An 18,847-nucleotide genomic window follows, 5' to 3' on the forward strand; every position below is an offset into this window, starting at 1 on the left:
AAATATTACCTATAACTTTACGATTTTCGTTTATAATTTCGATTGCTATATTAGTTTGATGAGCAAAAGGTGTAATCATTAATTTGCTGATATTATCAGCCTTAATTATAAATACTTCATCAATTTAAATCAATTGCTCAGCAAAAATTTCACTTACCAACATGAAATAGCGATAAGAATTTGTTAAGCAAATTTTATATAACTCGGCAGCACCGTGACGTGGGTTTAAATTAACCTTTCTAAGAGTCAAGATGGCGAGTATTGTTTAAAATTTCATCAGCTGATGGTTCGGACAATGCAATCTGGACATATGAAAAAATGTAGATTACTGTAGTGCGTGCTCCCTAATCCCTATTATATTTTTTTAGTACCTATATTCCTTAATATTTGAATATTACCAAAAAGTTAAAAAGTTGCAGTTATGCGAATTGGTCAGTTTTCTATAAAGATTCTCCGATTTAGTCCAATAACACGAGCGTATATATTTTGATATTAATTCTTTTTATTAAATAACTGAGAAACAAAATTTGTGTCGAATTGTTTTCAGAATTGCAGGAATTTATGAGGATTTCTGAAATCAATTCTACAAGTTATAAATAACCTTTATTTTTAAAAGGGAAACGTTTGTATTCCCTTCAACCACGGATTCCAACGAAACCTTGGTTTAATAAATCAAGAGGGGTAAATTGAAAACAAGTAGGTATTGTATGGGATGTGGACATACTTGTAATCCTTCCCATCTTACTAAAATTCGAGTAATATAAAGAGGAAAACTTCGTATGTAATGAACAGGCTTAGAAACTACTGGACCGATTTTGAATTAAATTATAATGTTAGAACAATTTCAAGGCACAGTCACCATCATCAGCTCATATTATTGCTCATTGCAGGGATATGATCTTCCTAAGAGGCTTCTGACGACGATACGACTTAAACAAGTGATTTTATCAGTTCAGCTTTATTTTTATAACATGTCATACATATTCATTGCAATATTTTTTATTGACAGTGACAAATCACGTAGGATATATTTGTCAACATCCCAAATTCTATAGACCATGTATAAAACAAAATGGAGCATTTATCAATTGTTATTGACATGAAAACAGAGTACTGTTTGGCTGTTATTTGACATCACGAGACAGGAGTCCAAAAATTTTCTGCACTTTGTCAAATATAAGAGATACTTTTAAGATACTTTTTCCTTGTGACTAGTTGATTTCTGTAGAAATGTAATCTTTCTCACATTCCAAGTTGAACATTTTAAACTTACAAGGAATATCGTAATGGCATGGTGCTTGGTCATTTTAAATCTTGTTTATTCTATGGTCTGTAGAAATTTAAGCACAGTACATTTATTACCTTTTTTATATACTAATAATACCAGCTTTTCTCTATCATATTACAAATATTTTCAGCAGACCACACAATATCATACTGTGTGAGTCATTATTTAAATGAGTATTAAAAATGAAATATTCAGTCCAATGCTCAGAATCGCATCCTACTATTGATAAAAATGGACAATAACAATAGTATATTTTTCACGATATGATATATTGTACAGTATAATAAGTAAATAGATGACCTTTGTATATTCGGCCCTACAAAATATATATTATTCTAAAGTGTTCTACAGAATACGCTAATACATATTATATTCAATAAAATTCAAGTGTAGACTCTCTTTCGATATACGTATAGATGCATAAAGTATTTAGATAAGATAGGCATTCCTCTGAAAGTATCTAGGATAGTTATACAAGTCAATAAATACATATAATATAAACGCGATATAAGATTTTCCTAATAAAATAAAAAACGTCACCATTTACATTCATTAAAATTCTTTATATCATAAGATTATATAATGTAAGTACTGAGTAAAATTTGATATAATAATACTATATATTAGCATATGTTACCCATAAACGCTTGCTAAAGCTCGCGATGTATTATTAAAAATGTGTGAAAAGCAATTATTTTCTGTTATTTACTGTAGAAAAATTATTAAATGTACCGTAAAATGCTTTGCAGTCATTAAGGTCATATAAATTACAATAGTTTTCTATATTATTACAAATTTTTCGCATAAATGGCCATTTCTTGTAACAAAAATGTCTATACTGCGATATTATTTATTGCCATCAGTTACTTAAAGTAAATTATTTGTCCTAATCCTTATCTTTATGGAAAGTTGCATATTATAGCCATTTTTGATGATAAATATAACATTACAATAAGGTGGCAGGTAGCTATATTATTCAGTATAGGTATAATATATTTGTCAATACCTATAATTTTATTTATATTTACTAAACATCTAATGGTTAAATACTTTAACATAAGCAGTACAGAGTACATACACGAAAGACTTTGCAACGAATGTAAAATGAAGTTTGCTAATATTAAAAAAATAACTAAAAAATAAACTTTTCAACGACAATGTTCAATAATAAAAAACGTTTATAAAAGTTATTCATAAAAAAATAATATTCAAAAATAATGTATTTCATAGATTTTATTAAAAAAAAATAACAGAGTACAGGCTATTTATAATAAATAACGTTTTAAATCCGTTGTAATGTCCTTAATATCAAAGCACATAACCATATAATAGGATACAATATATTGGTCCATTTACATTTATTCTTGTAGCAATAATTGGTGGTCAATATAAATAAACGTGTCATTTTCATACACTCTAAGATAAAACTGTTTAAACGAATACTACTTTACACTACGCATAGATGAACTTTCTTTATTCATACATCGAAAAAAATGATTTTGTTTTAAATGGTGGAAGCTTTTGGCCACTAATATGCAGATTTTTATAATGTTTTAAGTATCATAAATAATGTATTGAAGTCTGCTCGTTTAAACAGTTTTATAATAAGTTTGATACCATTCAATTTCCATTGGACAATTTTTCTAACGAGTCTACGTAAATGCACGAGCAGAGCTTCTGTAGGAACCTTAGTATACAACCAGAGAATCTATGGTAGCTGTTGGGTTTGCTTTGCCATTTCACGCATAGATAATAAACCGGGATGCCAGAGAGAAGAATGCCAAGACCAATAGCTGTGTCCTTGGGTTGAGTGAAAGCTGGAATGAAGACGAGACACGCGATAGCAACGAGGAAAACATATGGAATCGCCAGATTGACTTTAATTGGTCGAGGCATATCCGGTTTGGTCCTTCGGAGCCAAAGCATCCCAACGACGGAAGCGCCCACTGACAACCACAGAGTTTGGGAGAAATAGTTGATTAGCTCGAACACGTTGCTCGTTGTCAGCATGAGTAATGAGAAGAAACACTGGAAATATAGAATATTAATGTTATTTTTTCCAATGTAAGTAGAATTTGGAAATAGTTTAGTATTGACTACTTGGTATAACAAATTCGAATACATGTTAACAAAAAAAAAGTTTTTCGATCACTGTAACAGTTTTTAAACCAGTGACCCGAAAAATACCATAATTGCTAATATAAAAAAGTCAATCGGAAAGCTATATTCATTGCAGTAGCACAAAATAGAGAAGGCAAAAGTGATCATCGTGATTCACATTTGAAATTGGAACACAAAAATTCGAAATTCGAACACACCGTAAATATCAGCGACGGAATCGGAGTTTGTTTATCAATGTGAAAGAGCGAGAAGAAAGCAGGCATGTGTCCCTCTTGCGCGCCCGTCGCGAAGAGTCGCGCTGACGTGAACAGCACTCCGTTGACGCCGCCGAACGTTGACAGTGCTACGAAAACTGGGATGAGCCAGCTCCATCCGCCGAATAAACGGTCGCCAAATATCTGAAAATTATATAAAATTTATTGAACCTAGCCGTCGGGTAGAAAAAATAGCTGTTACTAAACTAAGATGTAACTTTATGTAAAGAAATTTCAAAATCGATCGAGCATTTTTGTGTAAAATTCTAACAAAGATCTTTCCTCTGCATAATATTGATAAAGAATTGAGCATAATACTTCTGTTTTAGTAGTATGTGCTTTTGTGTTCCCTAAATTATTGTATTATTACCTACATTTCCTATTAGATCACTTCTTTATTTCCCTAAAGGATATTATATCATCGAGTCCTAATATGTCTCTACATTTAGTGCCAGTTACACAACATGTTCATCGACCGTTTTTGACATAGATTTCATGTATATAATTTGGCTTTGTAACTGAAAGATAAGCTAAACATAACTTATCTGGAAGTTGTAAAACTGGATACAATTTTAATAAAAGTTGCAAACAAAACGTGACGGGTAATTATCATAAACCGGACCGGATTCGGTACAACGGATTAAATGAATAATATAAGATCACCCTTGGCAATGTCATCGCTATACTTTAGTTATTTATTTTTAAGTTATTTGTAATCCAGTCTTAACCTTGAATTCCAGGATGTAAAACGAAAACAATTATTAAAATTTTTATAAAATACTAGCTGCACCCGGCAAACGCTGTTCTGCCTTACTCTTATCGTTTAGTGTTATGAAAAATAGATGTTAGCCGATTCTCAGACCTACCCAATATGCTTACCAAATTTCAGAGGAATCGGTCAAGCCGTTTCGGAGGAGTATAGAGACTAACATTGTGACACGAGAATTTTATATATAAGATAATGTTTATAATGTTTTGCTATAAATGTTAGATGTTTATTTTGGTATATCATAGTATGACCGATATGGTATTGCCGATATCCGAGCACTAAATTGATCTTAAATGCACTAAATAATCATTGCAATTGATTGTTGCGCCTAGCAACATTAAGACTTCAAAGTATTCATAACAACTTCTGTATGCTTACGTTCATAAACTTATAAGTAATATCATATCAATATCAAATGCATGGCGATTAAATGAATTATCTTCATAACAACAAAATAAAACGGCCTTAAAAGATTATATTAAAATGATTTATTTCCGATAATCTCATATAATCACGTACCACAGCCACAGCGGAGTTTGACATCATTTCCATTTTGGAGACAACGGCGAAGTAGGCCAAGTTTGCCATTACGTAGATAATAGTCACCATCGGCATAGCGATCCATATCGCACGCGGCAAATTCCTGAAAGTACGTGAAAGAAATATCTCATTAACATTTTTATTGTCTAACATACTTTTACAAGGTTTGCTGAGCGCTGCTTTTAATTTATTGTCTAATCTAAAACTGAATATTTAAAAAAATACTTGTATATCTAACCATAAAACTTTCCACTTACTGGCACGTAATTCTAAACATCGCGTTGGTATTTAATTATTGCTGCATTGTATGTAGTATTTATTTTTCATTTTCATTCGATCTTCCAATTCTATATTTAAAATTCGGATATGACTCCATAGAGTATTTTGAAATTATCGTGGGAAAACTGGATATATGTAGTAAAACAAATTAGATACCGTTATCGGATGTTTAAAAAAACGTACACTCAACGTAACACATAATGACATCATAACTATATTATGCCTATCGTATTCAATCTTACTTTTCCATTACCTATTGTATCTTGATTGTATCTATAAATGAATTCGTCAACGTTTCCGCGGTTAACTTCTTGGAATATAACTTATTTAACTGGTAGACTGGTTGAATGTAGCTAAATGGATTTAAAAAGGCATAACTAAATCAATTTTTTGTTAAATTTCATTAAATTTAAATTAGTAAAAAATTATACTCACGACTAACCTAGGAACGTAACGCTAGTTCTCAACAAACTCTTCTGCTTTCTAATATTAGTATAGATTAATTACTGTTAATCGAAAAATTTGATAATGGCCTATGAAATTAATATGTTGCCATTGATATTATGGCTATCGTAACTTAAACCTGGCATACGACTAAATGAACGTATGCAATGTAAGATAATATCCAAGTCATTGCCATTATTTCAGTAGGTCATTGGAAGCTTGAATGGGTCTGCGATAAAAGACCCTGACAGCCGAGGCGAGATAGTAAATGTTCAAATGAATAAAACATGTAATACCACTCACAAGAACAAATAGAGCTCTATTTGAAAAACGAGATTGGAAATTCTTGATAGATTCTTGTGTTAAATAAAATTTTGCTAAATATAAAACAATAAGACTTGTAATATATAACAAGCAATATATATAGCAATAATTTACGTTACAAAAAATAGTTTACATAATTAAAATTCCTCAAATTTTATTTCAACTTTACATGATCATTTAGCTATAAGAAAAAATTACATAATATGCAACTATAACGAAGTAATTATTTATCTATACACCTAAGCATTGGAAATTAAGCCCTAGTGCCTCTGAGCGAAACTCAAGGATGTTTGATAAACTCTTGAGGGATTTAAACGTTTACTCCGACTTCCCACGCAATTAATGGTCCCTGAAGATTTTTCTATTTACACACTTCTATCAGGATTTATCTTAAATCTGTTAATGTGAACAAACCTGGGTTCGTGATCTAATACGAAAAATATAAAAAAAGTACCTAGCTTGAAATTACTGGTAATTTTTTAATAGAGGGAACTAATCATTTAGTGAAATCATATAATGAAAATTGTATAAACTTTTATAATAAGACTTCATAATAAACTCAATCAATTTCTGATGCCTGATGTAGGTACTTAAACATGCAAAAATTAATGATATGTAGGTGCTATAAACTAATTACTTTATTAACGATGCAATGAACATTGTAGATAAGGACGTATATTTTTTATCCTTTACGTGATCTAAGTACGATAGACGATACAAGATAGCGCGATAACAGCGCGAGCGTTATAAAAGCCATCACGTGCTTCCTACTAACGGTGCTTATTAGGAAGTTTTAATATGAATATCATTAAGGGCCAGGAATCATTCTCAGCTTTGGCGATGAGAATTTTTTTTTCCTGCCTCGTGATCAAATTTTTTCTATTCTTTCAAAATTTCTCATTTATAAAGTATTTCAATGCTATAAAACTAAAAATTAAGCTTTTCGATATTCTCCGTGAACTCGACTAACTACGAAGTATTTATTAAATATACAACTCTATTAAATAGTCAATAAGAGCTTAATATACAATTACAGTGAACAAAAAGTAATAAACTTATAAAGGTCGCATTGTTCGATATTTTTTTATATCGTCGTTAACATTCACTTCGTACTGTATACAGCTGTTCATGTCTAACCAAGGATTAATGTTAATTCGTTTCGTTTATGGTAAATACATATTTTCTATCAAAATTCATTTTCCCATTGTTTATTAATTTTTTTTTTCTACGTTACGTACGTGATTCATTGTATTTTAACCTACAAACCTTATTTTCTTCATAAAATGACAATACATCATCACTATCAATGTATTCATTTTGAAGTAAAAAAATAACTTGTTAATTGCTTGAATTTGCATGATATATTATTAGAAACGTAGATTATTGGTATCGCTAGCTGCGATAAATATCCCAATTTAATTAAAAATTCGTAGGCTAGATAATCACTATTAAATGATTGAAATTATTTTTATCACATACGTTAGTACGTAGTTGTATGTATGTATGTATGTAGCTAGTAGCGGTAGTCCTCTATCTTAAAATGTTATGTGTGTTCGGTATAATATATTAAATCGAAGACAATAATATGAGCATTATCAATTGCTATACTATATTTTCAATACAATATAAATTTGCGGTCGACAACCTTGACTTTGCTACAATAAATAATCCATTCTTACTGTTCAGATCGTTTCATTGAGATAAATGCTCTGGAAAAATATCCGGTAATGTTTCAACAACGCTATTTGACACAAGCGCGTGAATTAAATACGCGGAATTGGACTCGCGATAATTAATTTAAGTGTTTAAATAACACACATAGTGAAGTTCCGTTTCAAGAACACACAAACTCTTTTATAGCTTTCTGAATTGACAGATTGTGATTGAACTCACGGAAAACAGGTTTCTTATAGGTACGTAAAATATGTTCATTATAAGGAAAATGAAAATATATTCTTAACTCTGTGCACTGGTTTATCCCCTGAAGGGAACAAGTTGGAAGCAAGGGTTCTTATTTTATTTGTTTTTGCATATTGTGGCAATAATGGGTCGAATCTACGAAAGTTAGTTGAACTGGATATTCGCTTTTTAAGAAAAGAAAAACTGTATTTTTATATCTCTTTGAATTACACATATGAAATAATTATACTTAAAACTGAAGTGTCATTTGAACTACCAGAGCATTTTAATGGTTCAAATGATCCAACAATTTCTGTGGTCTACATGGAGCATAATGCAACGAAACAACCAAAATCTGTTCAAATTTTCTATATACAAATCGTACTTTAAAACAAGATTGATTAAATCATTATTAATTTTGGTTCGGTAATAAGTAGATAACATAACATAACTCACTTATATGGATCCTGCAGCTCTTCAGTGACAAAATTCAAATAATTCCAACCGCCAAAAGCGAAAAGTCCAGAATAGAAAGCAACAGCCACTTTTCCAGCACCATATTCGCCAGCAAACGCGTCCTTAAAGTTTTCGGTGTGACCTGTTTCAATAAAATACGTATATTTGTATGCTGTACATTATGCATGCTTATTTTATTTATCTATGTTCTATCACCAACTAAAATGTTGGATTAAAAAAAATCATACAATATTAGTTTGTTTTTCAATACGCATACTGAATCTTATATGTTTTTACAAATGAATTATGTGATATACAAATGAATTCTTTTATACAATTATTTTATACCTGCAAACCGTGTAGGTAATGGTGAATGAGAGTATTTCAAATCATCTTTTTTATAGAACAGTTATAGAATAGGAATAAATACAAAATAATCCATTATTTGCGAATAGCGATAAAACTTCAACGTGCTTTCACCACCAAATAGTAAATAAATATGAGCAATATTATGCTATTAACGTAAAACAAAATAGTTAATAAAATCAAAGGTCCGCACAAATTGATAAATTATTACAACGATTTTTTTTATATTTATAAATCTTTTATCTAACATGCCAAAATCGATAAACTTATCAATACAAGTTTAATTTACCAATAATCTAAATTATGTGGTTATCTTCTAGAATATCAATTAAAAGAATTGGATTCGTACAAATTTATATTTAACCTAGGTACCTATCTGTATATTATATCAACGCTACAACTTATACCATAAGGTATCTTGAGACATGTGACCGAAACTAATACTTTTCCTTAATGTTACTCACCTATTCCAATATAGTACAGTCCAGATATGATGATGATTACTAAAGCAAGAAGCTTCGAAGCCGTGAAGACATCTTGTATACGCATCGTCCATCGCACACTGATGCAGTTGATAGCTGTTAATATACCTGGAGAAATCGTGGAAAAGTTCAAGTAATCGTATAATTATATGATCCACACATCAATCATAACGTGGTAAATAAATCATGGATATCTGAGAGACATTTATTATCTGCCAAGTTACTTTAAGCATTCGCTTTCACTTTAAATTACGCTTTCTAAAGTAAATAGATTGTTGATGGAGGATGAGAACTTGGTAATAATAGTCAACAATCCACTTTACGCTAAAGCTGTTATGATGCGAGCGGGAAACTGTTCCTTTAGATGATCGGGAATTAGGTTAAGTGGAAGTTTCCGCCTATTCCCCGAAGATGCAGTTTAATAGTAGAATTGAAGACTTGCTGAACTATTTAAGTTTTCCTTTCTTTCATCTATATGCGCGATATCTATCCTCGTATTCTAAATTAAATTTTACTGACAATTTATTCTTTGTATATAAATAGTTAAAAAAATTATAAAATTTTTAACAGAAACTTAACCCTATATAAATGGAATCACACGTGAGGCTTTTGAATAAAAAGAAAATTACCAAAAATTGTTCACCCAGTCGAAAGGTCTGAGGTAATAAATAAAAAAAACAATATCAGGTTCAGTTAAGTTTCGGGGTTAGTTGTATGTTTCTAATGAACATTTTAATGATAAGGCTTTCTATCGTTTAATTAATATTTGTAATGTGATTCGTGTAAAGATGTGTATAAGGATTCATTGCATGCGAAAATGGTAAGGCAGTTTTTGGAATTAAATATTGAATAGCATGGACTTTAACCACTTTTACTGATAAAACTTTCTGGTTCTGGCAGCTTTTCGTTTCTTAATACATTCCACTTTGTTATTAAATGTCGGAATCGATCACGGTTCGGTACGCAATGGGCCTTTGCCCACGATATAATAAAACGAAAATTATCGTGACCAAAAAAAAAACAATTTAATTATTTTACAGGTATGTTAAATTGTTTTTAATGGACGATGTGCTTAAGTTTGAGCATGCCGAATCATAATTGGTAAGTTTACTCGGTGAATTTGTTACGAAACATCTCGTATGAATACTAATGAGTATAACTGGTATTCGCTTAAGCGTAAGCAACCAACTAACTGCTCAAACAATATCTACATAATCTACAATTTGCATCCTAATCGCGTCGGCTTAACGTCTACCTTTTAAAAGATTTCATTAACCGTCCTACAAAAGGAACAAGGAGGAGATTCTATCGTCTGTATTTATTTTATTAGTGTGTGGTTAACAATATATTCGGCAAATTAAAAACCGATTTAAGTTCTATTTAGTTCGAAAAAGTGTACACTGGAAGTCAATTTTATTAATAACTACCTGCGCCCCGCGGTTTCACCCGCGTAAGTCCGTATCCCGTAGGAATATCCGGATAAAAAGTTGCTTTTATGTTATTCCAGTTGTCCAGCTGTCTACGTACCAAATTTAATTCCAATCCGTTCAGTAGTTTTTGCGCGAAAGAGCAACAAACACACACATCCTTACAAACTTTCGCATTTATAATATTAGTAGGAATAAGGATAGTAGGATAGCAAGTAGGAAGTAGGATTTATTTTGAAAGAAAGAAAAAAAGCAAATAGCATATCTGGAGAGCGTTTGGAAAATTAAATTTGAGAACAATTGCGGTTAAAATAATTCGCAAATTTTAAAATTCCTATTATACATATACCAATTTATTTACTTCCCAACTCAGAACAAACATTATGAGTCAAATATGGTTAGATATAACATTATCCTCATGTTCATTAGTTACTTCTGTTAACGTTGAGTCTCCAGTATTCAACAGTTTATATTATAGTAGTTATATTATATATGTTTATGTGATTCATTATGCGCCACCCACGCTATGGATATTATGATAATTTAATATTTATGAATATAAATTTTCTCTGCTTTAAAAACAATTCAATAACATTCCTATAGTATTGACAGTAAACACAATTAATTAAACAGAATTGCATAAGTCTGCCACGTAATGAATTTAACGTATACATATATGTAATATGTATAAACATATATCCTTATCAATAAACACAAAAACAATGACATTGTGGCGGATCAATCAGTGTTTGTCGGACTCTCCCCATTTTCTCACAGGCATAAAATTGCTTTCGCTAACCGAATATCTGGGGGCGAGCAATGTATGCGACGTGTGTAAATTTAAATAACTGCTTCATTGTAAATAATGCGAAATCATTGTTTTGTTGTATTTAAAGTCTTCCTATGCCTACAGTTCAATCGCTTTTTAGTGAAAAACTGTAAATTATATATGTATGAATTTGTTATATTGATAATTTTTATTAAATGATTTATATTTTATAGCTATATTTACCGCCTGTTGTGCTTTTATAGAGTTTATTTATAGAATTTATTTCTGTATGATTTGGTGCACAATAAAGTATTTTGATTTAATTTGATATATTTAGTTAAAGCTTTATTTTAAATGTAGGTATATATAATTTAATTTGAAGCATCAATAGTTAAATTCTCTAATATCACAAACATAATAATAACCACGTACCTATGCTGTGATACAAACACAAAGACATAATTTATAGATAAAATCACGTATCACGCATGTTTTTAAATTTATCATGGTTTGGTTGATATAATCCTCTCTTAATTTTATTAATGGTTATTTTATTGTACCGTTAGAACTTTGGCAAAATTATCAAAAGACGTTTTGCTTGACGTTGCTTGTTATTTATTTTATTGAGTTAACGCCCGCGGCTTCTCGCTTGTGCTCTGCGAAATGTGTACTTTGTTGAATTTCGAAGAATAGGCTGTACAACATTTTTTAAGACTTTAGGGCCGTAGGTATCTCGTTACATATTTATATCAGCAAAAATCTTATTTAGAATCACTACATCAAATTTGGTGAAAATAAGCAGTCGTTTTTAGGTAATTGACGCACATACGATGAATGATGTTGCTTAGCTTAATGACTCTAAAACTATGCTTAAAGCTAAGTTGTTTCTTATTATTGTGCATATACATTAAATACAATCCAGAGTTAACGACATAATATCATTATGTCGTTAACTCTGTCTTAATGATGCAGCAACTACAAGTTTGTAAATTAGAATCATAGTGATGGCGCCGCGTTGACGCCATATGAAGGGATGTGCTTAATGCAAAGTGCAAACATTGAGATTTGAGACAGATCCTATCTCAAACCTTACAAGTCAGTATGCAAATTTCTTTATTTATTTATTGGATTTTTCTAAACGGAGACTTGCATGGTTCGAAATTATATACCTACCTAAATAATAATTGGTTTTTATGAAATTTCTGCGTAGTTAAAAATAAGGCGCCATTAGTGTTAATTTGTACTTTAGGAAATGTACAAAACTAGCACAATAGCATCGGAATTATTATTAATTACATAAAAATATAAATTATAAGTACTCACACAAACAAACTGCAGCCAAAAGCTTCACTGCATTCGCAGGCGGTTCACATTCCGGGAAGAATGGTTTAACAACGTAGTGGCCAAAAGTGAGAGCCACAATCGCTTGTGTCGTTGGTCTTATAATAAGTAAAGCGATCCACATTCTCAAAAACGCAGGCAACGGCCCGAAGGCCGTGTAAATGTACGCATAGTCACCGCCCGACCTCGCGATGGAAGTCCCTAGTTCTGCATAGCACAAGGCGCCCAATGTTGATAGAAGACCACTCACAAGCCATATTATTAGCGAAGCGGCTACGGATCTGAAAGAATACACGATTCAAATAAAACAATATAAGGTTAAAATAAAACATTATACAGGTCAGTTACACAAAATTCAAATGGCTAATAGCAGGTGCAATATAAAACGAAAACTGGCGGTCCACTTCAGTCAGTGAAGATGCAGCTTTTTATGGAAAAACATTTTTTTTAATCTTTCCGTTACTTTTTGTTTGGAAACCTTACATACATACATACAAAAGAAAGATCCTCCTCTATCCTCTTATAATATTAGTTTAGACAAATTGCTTTGAGAAGAGATAAGATAACATTGTCGAAAATACAAGTACCGTATCAATTACCTGATACGGAGCCGGTTTGAATGTAACCGCGTTGTAACTGTACTACCTTCTATCGGTTCAGGGGCATGTTCTACTTTCCTGCAAATATGCCTCACTCAACCTTAATTACCATAAGAACTTTACTCAGTAACCTAAAAGTAGTTACTATTAGCACAATATTATGTTTCGTTATCTCGGAAGAGTGTAATTATTGATTTATTTAGTAACATGCGACAATATTTCCTAGATTAGGGCAAATGTCAATAAATGCAAACGATTACAAAGTAATCACAATTTTACATACATACTCGTAATTATTAATTATTATTACGTACTCGACTTCAAGACAAAGTTATAGGTAACCTTTAACTATAGGAAATATTTGTGATGATCCTCTTTAGTCTATCAAGAAAGTGGAATTATAGATTCCAGGTAAAATAAACACCTTTTTGCCATGAGCGGGCAACTGAGTTAGTGGTTCGCCTGATGGTAGACGATCACCACCGCCCATGAACATTTGGAGAGGCAGTGCCTGTCCGTTGTCCGCTTCTTAGAAGGAAATAATAAGAAAAGGATTGACAGCTGGAAAGAAGGTATGGACTGGTAAGGGTGAGGAAAGGAAACGAGCCTTCAGCTCCCCCTCTCACCATACGAAAATCAGAAGCATGATACTATACACGCCGGTTTTCTGTGGGGTGTGTGGTACATTCCAGTAGCTAGTTGGCCCAATTCCGTGCCGAAACGTGACTTCGACATTAAAAAAAAATTGGCTAGATAAGTACTATTTTTATAATCAATAATAAAAAAAAACAATAAAATTTCAAACTACCCAAAATAATGTTTATCAAGGAAATTTTTCAGTATGTAATTTGAAACGGAGGTGTTACGGCGGGAGGGCTAAACGAAATTTTATCCATTATACTCGTATCTATATTCATATTATTATCAAGGAATTAGTATGCGTGTCACCGGCGAGTATTTTATCAGTTTCACCTCGATTTAGATAAAAAAAAATTGTCAAGTTACATGAGGCCTGAAGTATGACTTAATATATTTTCCCTTACTCTTGCAATAGAAAGACTGAGTTTATTGGTGGTTTTAATTACAGCCTTGACACTGTTGCTAAGTGAATCGCGAGTGCGTTCACCACTCGATTGTTACTTCGTAGACCAAGTGATTTTGTATTCATAAGCTATAATAATTATACACAACAACGATAGTTAATTAATTAAACAAAAGCTTAAAAAAAAATCTATTATGTTACGACTGGAAAAGTCCACAGGTGGTGGAAAGCCATAGACTACTTAATAGTTACTACGTGTTAGGCCCATAAAAAACGAAATAAGTAAAGAAAAATAAAAAGAATAGTGACATTTCCTGACCTACTAAATTTCTTTTGTTTGTATTGAATAGGCTCCAAAACTAATGGTCCGATTTGAAAAATTATTTTACGATTAGAAGCCATCATTATGTGATGAACGTAGGCTACTTTTTAGAGCCGGAAAATGCTTTATTCTTATGGTCAAACGACAAATATGACAACGTTTCGTAATAATTATCCTTCCCTACTCCCCTCTTTCACATAACTTCTAAACGACTGAACCGATTGGGTTCAACATTTTTTATGGCCATTTGCATGGTTTCACACCCTTTCTATAAATATACACTTATATAAATATTATAAAGAGGCAAGATTTGTGAGATAGTCAGGTCGTGACGTTTTAGGGAGTAATCTCTGGGTCTACTGAACCGATTTAAAATTTATTTTATCAATAGAAGGCCACATTATCTTTGAGTGTCATTGGTTATATTTTGTTTTGTTTTTAAACCGGGTCATTCCGGGCGAAACTGGGACGAGCGGATAGTTCATTTATAAATGAATTAATTGTGAAATGTGAAATAGCAGAAATTAACTAGCTAATTATGATCGTTTAGGTACACATCGATGATCTATATATGTATACTAACATAAATATTTAATAATGTTTATTAATTATAGAACCCAATATGTGATAAAATAGAAAGGTACAATTTTGTTGTAATAACATGTTAAACTTGTTGTCGTCCCTATTCTCCACAAAAAGTAGCATTCAAATCGATGTCAGTTCTATATTTAAACATTTTAGGTTATAACAAATCGCCTGGACTGTAAGTTTGTACTCGTCATATACTTTTCTACGAAAAAAATACAAGATGAAATATACAACGATTTTTGACAGATGTAGGTGTATACATATAACAAAATATATGACTATACTCATATTAAAAATTCATATAAAGTCCTTAGGTTGAGTAACCTTGATAGTATTAAATCTCTATAAATACATCACAAAAAATCTTGATCTAAAACCGGAAAAATAGAGAGAAATAAAGGTTCGTTGTTATGATGACTATCTACTAGAGACCAAATAGAACACAAACGAAACAAGATATCTAAAACAACAACGCCTTGACCAACCGAGGAGACGGGGCATGTTACTGCTCCGATTAAATTAATTGGCGTAATTTAAAGATACTGAATACTCCATTAAATATAATTCGCGATACATTATACGTTCCAGAAGTTGCTTAGAATATGATTTAAGTTTTCTATGTTATCTCTAAGGATACATATAAAATAATTGTGCACATAAAAATTGGGCTTTAATTTAATTGTTTATTTGGACGATTTCCTCATAAACTAACTTATATGAAACAAATTTTACAAGTAACTCAAAACGATATTTCCTTATATTACTATGATAATCATACAAAGTTATGTGGTTTGGTAGCTATCTCATTTTATTTTTAAATTTTTGATAAATACAACCCTAAAGTCACAGGTATAAGTAGTTTCCGTACAAATCTAAAAAAATTCCTGTTTTGAATAATCGACCTCTATTTATAATTTTATTACATTTTAAACAATGTAACATAGAATTGTGTGGCGCATTAAAATATTCTGTTAAGAAAATCACATCCACATTGTTGCCTACAAATACAATTGGATTAGTAGGTAACTCGCATATGACTTGCACGCTGTATCATATGAATGGCGCTACTATAATGCTATTACGCATACTACTATTATTATCAAATACATTTATTACTTAGGAATGTCCTTACAAGTTCTAATGATAAACGTATATTGCACCTAAACTATAAATGTAAAATTATAACTTTTCTTGATATGTAAAATATAACTTTAAAAAGTTCAATACACTACGAACATTTTACTACGAAATGTCTTAATCGACATACTGTATTTAAATAATATACCATAGATCTTAGTAAGCATATTTAAAGTAACCAAATATTATTATAGATACTTATTTGACATTTAAAAAGGCGGGAAACTCATCATAATATCAACTTACCCGGTATATAAGAAAACTCCAGTAGGCGATATAAAAATTCCAGATCCTATAATCGTGCCAATTATAATCCCAACACCATTAAATAGTGTTATTTTACGTTTCAAAGTCACATTTCCTTCCTCGCCTTTTATTTCTTCGCCCATACCGCAAAAAATCAATCACAGACGCCGGCAAACACTACGCACGTGGCCGTGTGACAAATTTGTGCGATTTTATGTTATTACCCAATTTTTAATTCAACACTCTAAGCATTGTCGTCAATGTTCCACTAAAACTTTTACACGACTATTTCACTTTTCGTAAACATTTTTACGATCTACAAAACAAGAATCGACTGGCGCGATCTGACGTCAAATGAGTAGAAATTCAACAACACGTCAAACATATATCAGGTAAGCGGACGCTCGGCGCATGTGCAGCCGCTAACTGGAGACTGGCACACGAGTGCTACGTTAGCGAACAGTGAACACTAAACACCCTGTAGTCACCGATGGAAAGCCCGCACGCAAAAAGGACGTTGATAGCCTCGAGCCTATTGAAATGAAAGAGACGGCATGAAGGTCACGAGGTCTATAAAAGCTTAGACACGATAAAAATAATACGAAAAAGTTTTCTTTTAATTCGATCTTCAAATAACACATTGTTTAAATACTTGTGGTATCTACATTTTTGCTCTAATATTTATACATTATTATCTTATTATGCTAATGTTAAGCATGATTAAACGTGATAAGGGTACATAGCTACAAAAATGCAGATAATCATTTCAAAATTTTAAATATTATTACATTTGTGTAATTAAAAATATTCATGTCCGGATACTCAGGTTACCAACTACTTTATTTGTCATGCAACTGCTAGATATGCTAAGTAGAACAAGGAGAATAGGAAATATTATTATTATAAATTATACTTTAAGATGTAGGTACTTATTTTATGACTAAGCTTTATTAAATTGAACATATTTTAAGAAGGTTATAATAAAACAAAAATCTAGTATCACTTTAACTCGAAAATCGTTGTATATAAAATTACGTAATTTAACTGTAATGTTGCATCATATTCCAGTCGTCTGTTCAACAAACAATACCAATGAAGTGAGGGTTCCTCAATAACTCAAAAGTTTTTTCAAAAATTATATCCATACTATCCTTAGGTATTTCCTTACTAAAATTATGAAAAATATGAAAGTTTATTTATTTGTCTTTCTCCAATGTCGCAATGGAGCGATTTAACAGTACTTTAGTTTGATCCAAAACATTAAAACTTATTTATTTACTTTCAATCCTTTTTTTATCTAACTCTCAACTGTATCCAGCCACGTATTGTCCATCAGATGTGACAGTGGATCCAAGTTTAAATACATTGCAATAGTACAGCCACTATTAAAACATGATGTTATTCCTGTTTTGTATTATTATTTACTAGCTGCGCCCGTGTCCCGTAGGAATAAAAAGTTGCTTATATGTTATTCCAGTTGTCCAGCTGTCTACGTATCAAATTTAATTGCAATTCGTTCAGTAGTTTTTGCGTGAAAGAGCAACAAACACACATATCCTTACAAACTTTCGCATTCATAATATTAGTAGGATAGGATAGTAGGATTACTTTTACAGAGACAATGATATGAAACGAACGTTAAGGTATTAAACACAACTTTAATTTTATTTGCTCTAAAGTTCAAGCATATAATGCGGTTTATTATAATATACATCAGCATTTAACTCATGTACACATTATGTCATGTTTTCTAAGTCTTAACGTAACTTCAGTAAGACATTAAATTGTACTAATTTGCTAATAAACGAATAAAGAAATATTAATTTGTTTGATTGCATAGTAGAGTAACTATGTAATATAACAGTATAAACTATATACATGTAATAAAACAGTAAAGAAAACTATTTCTGTACACTTATTGAACATAATGTGAGAAAACAATAGTTGAAGAGAAAAAAAGGGCGAATCCAAAAAGAATTGTGTCTGTTGGTCTGTTTTTTGTACACGACAATCTCTGGAACTGCTAGACGGATTTAAATGAAAGTTTCTTTTGTTGTGTATTTTATGTCATCGTCGATCGAAATGTAGCTGGTGGGTCGCATGATGATAAGCGCTAACACCGCCCAAAAACATTTGTAGAGGCGTAAGGTCGAT

General features: G+C 31.4%; 1 protein-coding gene across 1 annotated transcript; it reads right to left on the reverse strand.

Annotated features, from left to right (window-relative positions):
- Positions 1–940: 940 nt before the first annotated feature.
- On the reverse strand, positions 941–17,179 carry LOC119840692 (large neutral amino acids transporter small subunit 2). The gene is made up of 7 exons (XM_038367402.1): positions 16,694–17,179; positions 12,742–13,040; positions 9,205–9,330; positions 8,375–8,516; positions 4,952–5,075; positions 3,607–3,807; positions 941–3,316 (listed from the first exon to the last, which is right to left on the reverse strand). The coding sequence occupies exons 1-7, from the start codon at positions 16,834–16,836 to the stop codon at positions 2,909–2,911; spliced, it is 1,443 nt and encodes a 480-aa protein (XP_038223330.1). The 5' UTR covers positions 16,837–17,179; the 3' UTR covers positions 941–2,908.
- Positions 17,180–18,847: the final 1,668 nt, after the last annotated feature.

This window comes from Zerene cesonia, chromosome 1, assembly GCF_012273895.1.
Source record: "Zerene cesonia ecotype Mississippi chromosome 1, Zerene_cesonia_1.1, whole genome shotgun sequence".
Lineage (NCBI taxonomy): Eukaryota > Metazoa > Arthropoda > Insecta > Lepidoptera > Pieridae > Zerene > Zerene cesonia.